Source organism: Pinus tabuliformis, chromosome X, assembly GCF_031772625.1.
Source record: "Pinus tabuliformis cultivar Carrire ecotype Pingquan chromosome X, CPIR1, whole genome shotgun sequence".
NCBI classification, from domain to species: Eukaryota; Viridiplantae; Streptophyta; class Pinopsida; order Pinales; family Pinaceae; genus Pinus; species Pinus tabuliformis.
In genome coordinates this window covers 913,762,974-913,775,227 of record NC_142308.1, presented here as the reverse complement: position 1 = coordinate 913,775,227, position 12,254 = coordinate 913,762,974, and the positions used below count along the sequence as shown (strand labels likewise).

The 12,254-nt window shown below is 40.5% G+C and overlaps 1 protein-coding gene across 1 annotated transcript; it reads right to left on the bottom strand.

The window, feature by feature from the left end:
• Nucleotides 1-8,703: 8,703 nt before the first annotated feature.
• On the bottom strand, nt 8,704-10,989 carry LOC149142660 (uncharacterized). The gene has a single exon (XM_089451543.1). It carries the CDS (start codon nt 10,987-10,989, stop codon nt 8,704-8,706), a length of 2,286 nt encoding a protein of 761 aa, XP_089307669.1.
• Between the last annotated feature and the right edge of the window lie 1,265 nt (nt 10,990-12,254).

Sequence of the window (12,254 nt, the reverse complement as noted above, 5' to 3'; positions counted from 1 at the left end):
GGGATAGAGGGAGTATTATCAATACCCTAAACAACTGGAGGCCAAATTTTTCTAACTTTGAAATTCTTGGCTCAGCTTGGGCTCTTCCACCAAGCTTCATTATTTGGAATGTCTGGAAAGAAAAGAACAACAGAATCTTCAAAAATGAAAAGAGACCCTACCAATGTCTTTTTGAGCAGATCTTAAAACAGCTTAAGGAGATGTTTAGTACAGTAGTGCGAAATCCCCCTAAGAATCCACCTTCAAATGTTGAAATGAGGATACTCTGACAGTTGGGTATGCATGGCCTTATTCCCTAGGGCTTGGATAGGAAGGTTAGGAAGATGGACACTGAGCGGGACTACTGGTATCCTCCCCCTCAGGGTTTTTTGAAATATAACATTGATGGGGCTTCAAAAGGAAACCCAAGCACTACTGGCTTTGGAGGGGTGTTAAGGGATGAAAATGGTATTATCCTTTTCATCCTCCATTGCCATTTTGGCAAAGCCACTAACAATATGGAATAATTAATGGCTATGCAGCAATGTTTACAACTCCTAGAGAAGGATAATCATCAAAATGTGACTATCGAAGCTGATTCTGAGTTAATCATTAACTCAGTCAAAAGAATTAGTTGTGTTGGTGGGCTCCAGTATTGCAGCAATAATGCTGCAACTCCTGGGGCTCCCTTCTTTACTTTTATCAACCCGATAGTTCGTAACAAACTTAGAAGCGACGGTGTTGTTTGCACAAGTACCAGCTTTTACTGCAGGCTGTCACTTGATCAGCTGGCACAAGTTCGCTAGGAGCTTAAGCTAACTTCTATGAGTTCTCAGAAGAAGCTTTTAACTGTCATGGAAGAAAGCTAACTCTACAGAGGCTATCCTATTTGTAGAAAGAGAATGAAAAACACAAACACTAACAAACCCTAGTTTACCCACTAACCCTACTTTTGCAAGAAAAGAGATGGAAACTAATGAAATGAGTGCCATTGACTACTGAAAAGGTAAATTTCATTTATTCAAGTTGCTTCTGAAAATAAATGAGAAGAAATCATCTTTTTGTACTTTTGAGTGTTTTCATGTGAAATTATTATGCTTGTGATTTATCTGGTTATGATTGTGCAGAAGTTTGTGGCAAAGGAAGATGGATTTGGCTTTCGCAGAGGGTGAGGAAGGTGTGGAGAGGTACTAAGAAGCCCCTAGTACCCTTCTGAAGACTTCCATTGCAATCAGACTTTGAAAAATCACTCATAGGAAATTCTACAAGAGGCTGTAGGGGATCTACAGGAGGTTCTATAGGAGGATCTACATGAGGAGGCTGAATGCTGTTTTTGGAGTTTTAAAGGTGGAAAAATGATGGGAAAAGGGAAAGGAAGGCTGGAGGAATGTGTTGAGGTGTCTAGAACTTTTCAAGGAAGATCAAGGGCGAATGTGATGGTTGTATTTGTTAAAATGGTAAGAAGGCAGCTTTATGGCAAGAAACGTAGAAATTAGGGCAGATTGGCGAAATGCTGTGAATGAGCTGGGAAATCTATAAGAAGTGAGCTAGTGCTAGTTGTGCTATGGAGGGATGGTGAGCTAAGATGTCCTACAAGATATCTGCACATTTACTTATCAAAACTGACCAAAGAAAGAACTAAAAACATAATTTTGTCTAACTTGACCTAATTTCTGACCTACAAATAGAAAATGTTGATTAGTAACCTATGAACAGAAAAGAATGCGAGAGAACTATGGTAAATGAACAGGAAATGATCTAAGCAAGTGAATATAAACTACTATCAACCTTTCCAAATCAAGGTTATCACACTAGCAATTGCATGGAAGAGAAAAAACTGTGTTTTTGGTGGCAGCAGTAGTGCCTTGACCTCAAATCATAGTCCCATGAAGGGATAAAGGAGATCAGGGCCTATTGTGGCCTTTTTGAATCTTATTTTTTCACTGCAGCAACCTACTTGAGCAACTGAAACAAAATCAACTATTCTAACCATCAAAAGCATCCTAATCTATCAAAGCAAAATGAATCTATGCAATAGAAATTAACTCATGAATGGAAGCAAAAATATATAAGTACACAAAGGAGGTGTTGGGTAGCTTGGGTTGGGCCCTAACCCAAGAGCTTCAACCCTCTAAAAGAGATTATTGCTAGCTCAAAAGTTGTTTCATCTTCATTATAAAAAATAGCAGTCACATTACATAAACTATTCTCAAAAAGGAACTTGAAAATGAGCTGAACACAATGCTGCACAAAAGTGTGAAAATCTACTAATAACTGGCTAAAATCCAACTAAAAAAACTAAGGCCCTAAGCCCCCTATTTATACAAATGGAGTCCCCCAACATCTCTCCTAAAATCAAGGAGCTCAGCTTCCCAGAACTGGAGATAAACAGCAGTCCTTCTTTACTTGCTCGGCTGCCCCTTGGAAAGTGGACCTTTGTGCTCTGAGTTTCTGATGGAGAATTCAAGGTAAGAGTTCATAAATGAAGGGGACACCCTCGTACAAATCCTCTCCCTTATTCTTCCTCGAATTTGGCTGCCAAATGCTCATTAAACTTTTGATTTTGTCTCAAAATTGACCAAAAATCTGCATAAAGCACACATTAGACTTTTTGGCGTAATGACTAACCTAATTCACTCTATTACCATAAATATAATCAAAAACATGGAATAAACTAATGAGAATGGTGGATTAAGTCGAATTAAGAGGCAAAATGAGCCCATATAATTACCCATTTCTAGGGCTCATCATGTGGTATGGAGCCGGAGAAGGTCTCAAAACACTCAAGGTTGATCCAAGTCATTTAATGGATCCAGCTCCACCTCCTTGGCCTTCGCACAGTAAGTTTTAACCATGTGTGAAGGACAGCCAAAAAATTCGCAAATTTTCTGGCTAATCAAGGAGTGAATTGCATTGTCAGCAGGGTCGCGATGGGCTAGCAAGGTATGCCTCAGAATAGACTTAAGGAACAGTGTCACTTCCAGGTGGATGAAGACATGGTGGTGGATCAAAATAAAGCCATGGGGGTCGGGTCTAGATGATTTGGTATCATTATGATTTGATATTTCTTCCACAGTCTGGTCCTTCATGGGTTGCTTAGCAGATTCTGCTTCTCGGGTAGTTGGCCAAAGGGATGGAGCTTTACTTTACATGGGTTCATGAACTGGCGCAGAGGAGATGGAGCGAGAAGCTGGAATCTGGGATTTCTTGGCTGTCGGAATACCCTAAATTCTCTTCACATGGACAGAATACCACTCACTGAGTGGTATTCAGTTCATCGCAAGCCTTTCAAGCTGGAAGCGGTTTTTATGAAATGGGAGCGATTCCACTCACCACGCTACATGTGGCCAAGGGGAGGGAACAAATACTGCCCTCATCGCATGCTAACTATCAATGCTTTAGACCCATGCGATATTATCCTCAGTCGTAGGATCAAGCACGGAGGATCTACGATTAGGAATCAACGAGCATGTATGTGGGTACATGTTGCTAATCGTTGGGCTTCTAGGCATTGTGATGTCTTCCTCAGCCGTTGGATCGAGCAAGGAGTTTTGACGGTGTAGATTAAAGGTGCAAGTTTGTTTCATGGCAGGATTCGAGGATTTTGGGTATTTCATTTGTTCGAGTGTTATTCCCCCATTCGAACCCAATATCATGTAATTTTGGTCCCTTTTTCAGATTTTGGTGGGTCGACTATTCAGCCTCGGCACTGTTTGGCATTTGAGGGTTTTGCGGTTTTGTTGGTAGGGTTCGGGGTTTTTACCCTTAACTCGATACCCTTGGTTTTTAGAGAGTAGTTTTTATTTGGTCCATGGTTCCACGTGGAGGATTGTATTTTATGTAAATTATTATCCAAACTAATGATAATGAAGGTACAACTCTTGCTTAAGGAAAAAAAAAGTACAATCCATTGAAAAGTCTTGCCTTTTGGAGTCCCTTGTTCTCTAGGGGAACCTACCTCAGAAGAAAATATCCTCTCACCACTTTTGTTGGCCTGATAACTCAATTAACTAGGATGAACTATAACTTTGGTCCATCTTCATCCTCTATTAACTATGTTATGGGGGTACCATATGGTTCATCGAGGGGCATCTTCTTACATCCTGATCCATTTAATCAACGTTATCTTCCATTTCTAGCATCCCTTGATTTTCAAGACTTGGATAAACTCACTAACGGGCCCATATGCCATGATCCTAGGTGGCCACCAATGCTTACCAAACTACCTTATGATTTTCCTAAGTTCGAAGGGAAGCTAGGAAAAAACCCATCCACAGAGATCACCACTACCATTTATGGTGTTCTTCAAATTCTGACCAAGGATGCCACTAAATGGTAGATTAATCTCGATAACACATATTACAGTGATATGCTTCCTTGGTCCTTACCTTTTTTAATCATTTCCAGTTACCTTAACAACGATATTTTTGGATTAACCACATGTCCACATTTAAACAGGAAAACTCTACTCATTGTATTGATCATATCCGTGAGTGGAGGAGACATAAGAGGTTAGTTAGAACCAAATTCACTTATGAGGTTCTTAAATACTAGTTTACCTGATCCTTACTTCCACTTAGAACCAATAATGTCACTATGGTTGGGGGTATACTGCGAGGTAGGACATTCTACATGGTCAACATCTTGATTTTATTTATTCTCAGTCAGGAACTTTATGTGATGTCATTCCTAATGCTCCTCGACCTTTGACTGATCCACAATGACATAAGTTGTTATTTCACTTTGATGGTGTCATTGGTTCCATTTCCTCTGATGTTGTGAGCCATGTAGCTACTCAACAAAGGAAATTATTCTTACATCCCAAGCCCCAAAAAGTGCATCTAGTTCTCAACAAGCATAGTATTTTAAGTATCGTGTCGAGGTTCACAAGGTGAAGTACACAACACTAAGTATCCTCATCAACTTGGCGGGAAAAAATAAAAGAATAACTCTAAATATACTCAAGAAACTACTCAAAACCAACCCAATTATGGTGGGGGCATAAATGAGAAACATTGTAAGGTTAAATTTTCTTGTAATATTTGTTAGTGAGATCATCTGACTCATGAGTGCCCATGTATGGATGAAGTTCACCATCTTCTTGCACCAATGGCATCCACCAAATATTTTGATATTTTAACTCATCCATTCCTCACCAAACCACAACAAAAAATGGTTGTTCAAGCTCCTCCACCTCTTCTTGGGGGAAATGGGGGGAAACATAATCTTCTCAAAGTCTATGTAACTATCAATGTCTATATTGAACATGATAACTTGTCTATGACAGCTAAGTCTTATGATGCTTTGGATTCTAGTTCTACTTCTAAGAAATTGATCATCCCTACTGTTATCAGGAAATCTAGTGTCTATGCAAAGCTACTAGTCCCACTAAGGCTGGTAGCTACCTTAGAAACAAACAAACTAAAACCACTTTCGTTTTCCTTTATAAAAAGTAGATAGAGGGGAACAAAGGAGACCAACCTCTGTCTTGCGCTTGGCTCCTTTCTTGATTCCTCTCCCTTCTGATAGATCTTTGCCACTCGCTTCCTCATCTACCCAGCTTCAAAGAGCACCTATAGAATCAATGCAGCATAACACTATCCAAGAACAGAGATCTACTATTATAAACAATATAGGACCAGATATACATTGACCACAAAAATGCATATATCATGAATCATACAAGAATGTGGAGGAAAACTTGAATAGCTTTATTAATAATCAAGAATAGAAAAGAGGATTACAACCAATTGTTCTGACCCAGCGTCATCCTCTCAGCAAGAAAGCCCTTCTTCACCTCATGAAAAGCTTAGATCACCCAACACTATGATGTTACACCAAGAAACCAGCAGCACTTCCTTACAAGATACAAAATTCCAGCCTCTGGATCTCTGGGATGAGGGATCCATATATAGATGTTTGCAAGGGGGTTGAGTCTGCTTTTGAGATTTGATTAGTGTCCTCTCTCTGATAATTCTTGATTCCACTTGGAGATTGATGATCTCTTACTCATCCCTGGGCGAGTGCAGAGAGGTAAGTGTCACAAGAGAAGTTTCTGGAAGATTCCATGATCTTCCACCTCGCAAATTGACCCTGCCATTTGTCCACTCTCACCCATCGCACCCCATAGACGGGCTTTTCAGTATGCATCGCACCTCCCGTGTGCATTTAGGTGGGATGCAACACACTTTAACCATGGAGCAGGTGAGATGGTCCAATTTTGACCAGTTCTGAGTAGTTTTTCATGGAGAACTTCTAGGAGATGATGTAATAAGCTGACCTTGATATTTTAGGGGTTGGAACAACACTTTTAGGGACTTAAGAGCCCTTGATTTATGGACATTTATGATTGGGGTTGCAGTGCCCAAAAATGTCTATAATAGTTGCCCCCTAAAGCATGAGGTCGTTAATCTTTTGATGTCGGGTGAAATGCTTTATCATGAGGATCCAAAGTTTTTTCAAGCTGGAAGGCGACCTGTAATAAGATACAATACAATACATTATATTCATAATATTTTCAAGATCTAGCTAAGGCAGGCATTCCCATGCTCAGCTTTATAAATCCATTCTCATGTACATAAGACAGACAATTGTCTGCGTGCAAACTGATGATTCTGGTAGAGCCATCATCCCTTGGGTTGGATGATTATCTGTGCAGCAATGATGTACATTTGATGTCTTTATTTTCCTGAATATATATCACAGCCCGGATGGATGAAACTAGATCCGGGGTCTTCAATCTCGTTCGATCTTCACTCAAAGTACAAGTCGATCCATGTGAGAGATGTTCTGGAGTCGAACATGGAAAGACATCGCCTGATTACCAGCCAATGATGTAAGCTGTTAACAGGCGCGAGAGGAATCACCGATAATGATGATGACCCTCAAGGTACTACAGTACAATTCACATGGTGTGAATAAGGGACTTGGCGTCAAACACCACGCAAAATCTTTCGGTCGAAGGCCATTGATGTAAACCTGTCGCCGGAAGTGAGAAACTTGCCATTGAGGCATGCAAGCTTCAAAGTACTGAAAGGGTTATTCCTAGATCGACTTCCTCGATAATGAGATGATGTCGACAAGAAGTGATCCGTCATAGGAGGACCTTAGTGAATCCCACATAAATGACACGGAACGGAGCAAATGATTTTAATGGGGGTGAAAACTATCTGATGACATAAGGTTCAGTGTGGCGGTCATGAAAGAATGGAGCGTAAATGTATTGCAGTGGATGAGACACAGGTGAATTCTCTGAGCAACTTCTCTTGAACATATCGTGACACTGACATGATGGATTGGTAGTGTTAACCCCAAATATGGATGGTGTGATGGACCAATCGTGATATGACCAATGAACGGAACAACCCAACCCGACTCGGATGCAGAGTGAAAGTGTCATGTTCAATAGCGACTTGCTACCAATAAAGTTTCTTCAAGTTTTCTTCCCAATTTTTCCCCAGTCATTGCTGACCAATACCTCTTTATTTTTGTCAAGCTTGAGGAGGATAATATATGCTTGTTCTATAATTTTCCCTTCGGGAAAACCCATCGCTATGTTTTAATGAGCCTAGCGATAGTGAAACTCGTTCTTGTCTGTATGGACAAGTTTGTCGCTATTCGGTTTTAACGAGTTTAATGACAAAGATAACTTGGTCCTTTTCAATTTTAGAGAGTCTGAAAAGGGACGTAAAGAAAACTCCAACAATCCTTTTTCGTCATATAATCCCTTAAGTCCGAAAAGGTATAAAATAATACAAAAGGGATGAATTTTCAGCAATTTTAACGAGCCGAACAAAGAAAGCGCTTGATCTCTTTGTGTAATAATCCCTCAGGTCCAAAAAGATTAAAATCTAAAGGAGAGATAGCACTTCCGGTCACTTTAACGAGCTGGAGAGGCTAATTGCTCGGTAATATTTTCATATTTTACGAGTCAGATGAAAAGAGCTTAAAGGAGACTCGTTTTTTGAGGAACGAGTCATAAATTCGGGTAGCAACTAATTCCAGGTAAGGTTTGGAATTTTCCAATTATGGCAGTGTCACAAGGATGGCTAATAGGATCACTCTTCGCAGTTGTTCCTCAAAAGGGTAAACAATCAAATGGAGGTGAATGATCGGCCAATACAGAGTGGAGGTGATGATGATAACACGACCAAGGCTTAAAAGGCTGATGATAATGCATTCACAATGGCTATTTACCGGAAATTGGTTCATTTTTTAATGAGCTTAAACTCTGGGGGAACGTTTGCTCATTGCTTATGTTTATTTTTTTATTTTTTTCCGAAGAAAAAAACCACTTTTTATTAAGAAAAATAAAAAGATACATACAGTGAGTCACTTGCAGACCTGTTGCAAGAAAGTTCCGCTGAAGGAAACACGAAAAACACAGTCCTTTTGACTGTTTGAAGAAAGTTCAGATAACTGACATTCCGGAGTTATGGTCATATATCTAACTGTTTGCTCTTCCTCCTTGAGCGAGGCTTTGAACACTAGACTTATAGAAACCTTTTGCAGTTCGAGGTCTCCTTCAGAGAAGGAAAAACAAAACCTTACAAAACTGTTTTTAGTACTTCAGGCGTGATGATATGATCAGAAAGATGAGGTATATATAATTGAGTTCTGTTGTGTAAAAACTGGCCACATAATAAAACATGAAGCAGAGAAACAAAGACATATAAGACGAAACTATCCAAAACCAAGAAAGCGATTAGAGACAGAGTGTCACTATCACTGAGGCTGTTCGAAAGGAGGATCTGTTGAAACGATGGACTGCCCCTGCCTGTATTCTGTTATTGACCAGCTTCCCAAAACTTGTTGAACACCAGCCTTTGAGAACCTGTCGGCATCCTCGTTTCTGTCCCTGAATACATGGCATAGGATGAAGACATTGAAAGATGATTTTAAGCGTTGTATTTCCTCAAGAATAATCTTCAAGATTTGATTTTGACATGCAGCATTTCCGTTCACCCAGTTGATTACGTTCAAAGAGTCACCAAAAATTTGGATTGAGTGAATATTTCGATGAAGAAGCCAACATAGAAGAAAGCGTAATGCAGATATCTCAGCAAAGTTATTTGAGCCTGATCCGAGGCCTACAGAGGCTTTAAGAGAATGATCTTGATTAAAATGAATACACAGTCCAGCTCCTGCCTTGTTGTTCTGGGAGGCCCCATCAAAAAAGGCCCAGGGAATACCCTCTTGGATATTAACAGGCTTTGATAATTTTTGAGAAGATTTGAGATCAGGAACAGGAATGGCAGAGTAGATAGCTGCACAGTTAATAGCTGTGATTGCGATGGGGATATCTTTATCTTGAAACAGGCTCTTATTTCTCGCAATCCACACTCCCCAGAAGTAAATAAGAGGAAGAATTCTCATATTCCCTTCCTTGTAGGTTTGCCACCACCTACTCCAGACCGCTTCCAAAGGTTCATCGCCCAACTGTGCCTTGATGTTGAGCAAACTAGATAGCTCCCCCCAAATCTTTTTTGATTCAGCACATGAGATAAAAAGGTGGTTAATAGATTCCTCTTCTGATTTGCACAGAGGGCATCTCCCTGGTCCAACTAGATATCTGGCTCGCAATGTATCCCAGGTTGGAACCTTCCTTTTTAGCATGCACCAGAGGAAAATCTTTGCTTTTGCAGGTCCTTTAAGCTTCCATATAAGTTTCGACGACCAATCTGGATTGCCCCAACCTTTCTTTTGCATAAGGAAATTGTAACCATCCTTAGGGGCATATTCTCCTGTTTCCCCCTGCGCCCATATCAAAAGATCTGATTCATTTTTGAGCCTGACATTAGAACGGTGAAGTTCTTGGATATAAGTACACCATTCAATCTTCCACCTGATATTTAATCCCAGGTCTTCTGCACTCTTCCAAGCCTGTCCCCATATTGAAGATTGACCAATTTTCTCCACCTGGTTTAAAGTATAAATGCCCTTGTGATCAAGGTGCCTGAGTAAGCCTGGGGATAGGGCATAAGCTTCATTACAGCCTACCCAGGGGTCCCTTCCAATCCTGTAATGACTTCCGTCACCTATCTTCCAAGCTAGCCCTTGTTCAATCACAGAGAAGGCTTCCACCGTTGCTTTCCATACGACTGAAACATTTTTTTTCCTCTTTTCCTGGCTTCTGATCCAGTCCTCCATTGGAACAGGGTCAATATATTTTCTTCTGACCACTCTGGTCCAAAGATTCTCCATCGAAATAAGTCGCCAACCTGATTTGGCTGCCAGTGAAAGGCTAAACTCAGGGAGCCTTTTTATTCCCCATCCTCCCCAGTCTTTGGGTCTTGCCAGCTTGTCCCAAGCTACCCATGGGAGAACAGAACTTTCTTTAGCCCCTGCCCATAAGAATTTGCTACAGATCCTCCTGATTTTTTCCATCACACCTTTTGGAACCCAAGTTAAGGCTGCCCAGTAGACAGGGATGGCTAGTAGAACTGATTTAATAAGTGTTAATCTGCCTGCTCTGGACAACCATTTATGACTCCAGTGAGAAATTATTGCTTCAATCTTAGCAATGAGCCAGTTCCAGTCCTCTATCTTGTATGCTGATGGTTTTAACCAGAAACCCAGATATTTAAAAGGGGATTCCAGCTGTTGTTGATGGAAGGGGAAAAGATTTTGCATCAAGGATCTTTCCCTTCTTTCAATATTAGCCATAGATACCTGAGATTTCCTATGATTAATCTGCATGCCAGTAGCTTTTAGAAACAGATCAATTATGCTTTTAAGCTCCTTAATTTCATTGATAGATCCACTAGTGAAAAGCAATATATCATCGACAAAAAGGAGGTGGGTAATGAAAAGATTAATTGCTACCTCAATACCTTTTACCTTCTCCTCTCTTCTGGCTTTGTGTATCAACCTGCTTAAACCCTCTGCCACTAGAAGAAAAAGAAGAGGTGATAAGGGGCATCCTTGCCTTAATCCTCTTTGGCTTTTGAAAAAAGGGGATGCAGCTCCATTAATAAGTATCGCATAACTGACATTGGAGATACAGCCCATTATCCAGCTGATGAAGGAATAGTTGAAGCCCAAGTGAGTTAGCAGCATCCGAAGGTAAATCCAGTTTATTCAGTCATAGGCTTTAGATAGATCAATTTTGAAGACCACCCCTTTCTTTTTCTGCTGCCTGACACTGTGAATGACTTCCTGAGCTACTCCTATGGCCTCATGGATTTGTCTTCCGTCCAAAAACCCAAATTGTTCCATAGAGATATTCCTTGACAGAATGGGAGAAATTCTTATAGCTATCACCTTTGCAATAATTTTGTATATGCAATTGCATAAAGAAATCGGCCTGAAATCATCAAAGGTCTCCAGATCATCCTTTTTAGGAATGAGGGCTATGAATGTTGAATTGAAGGGCCTGTAAACTTCTCCTTTCTGTCTTGATTCTTCAACTACGTCAGTTATTTTAGAACCTATTTGATCAAAGAAAAAGAGGAAGAGTTCGATAGTCCACCCGTCCGGCCCAGGGCTTTTATCTTTGCCCATGAGTTTCATAGCTGCTTCAACTTCATCCTTGGTAACAGGGACTGATAAGTCCTCTGCTTCATCCTCTTCGACAAATCTTGGGAAACACTGTGCAGTTCTAATAACCTCAGCTATTGTGGCTTCTCCCGAATCTGAGAAAAGGCTCTGGAAGTGTCTCTGTCCAAGACCGAAGAGGCCTGAGAAAGTATTTACCTCTCTGCCTTCTTCATCTTTTAGGCTCCAGATGGTGTTAACAGATTTTCTCCCTTTTGCAAAATTATGAAAAAAGCTGGTATTCTCGTCACCTGCTTTCAGCCATATAGCCCTACTCTTGAGCCTCCATTCTTCCTCCTTATCCAAAAGAATTTTGTTCTAAAGCTTCTCCAATTGAAGAATTTTATCCTTGGATGCCTGCGAGATATAGCCGTCCTCCTCGGTGCTTTCCAGAATTTTCAACTCCTCCCTGGTTCTGTTTAATTCTTCATTCTGTTTGGACTTCCTATCCTTTGCCCAGGAAATAGTAGCCTTCTTCAATCTCTTGAGATTCTCCATGAATAAGAAACTTTTGAGCTCCCTTGCATCCCTGTCTGGATGAATCCATGTTTCCACAAAAATATTTTTGAAGGAGGGATCTTGTAACCATGAAGAGTTAAATTTAAAAGGGGAAGGAGGCTTAGGGGGAGGGCAGGAGATATCAAGGAAAATAGGGAAATGGTCAGAGTTGCCAATTTCCTCCACCCATTGCTTGAAAATAGGAGCCTTTGAGATTAAACCTTCAGAGAGGAGGAACCGGT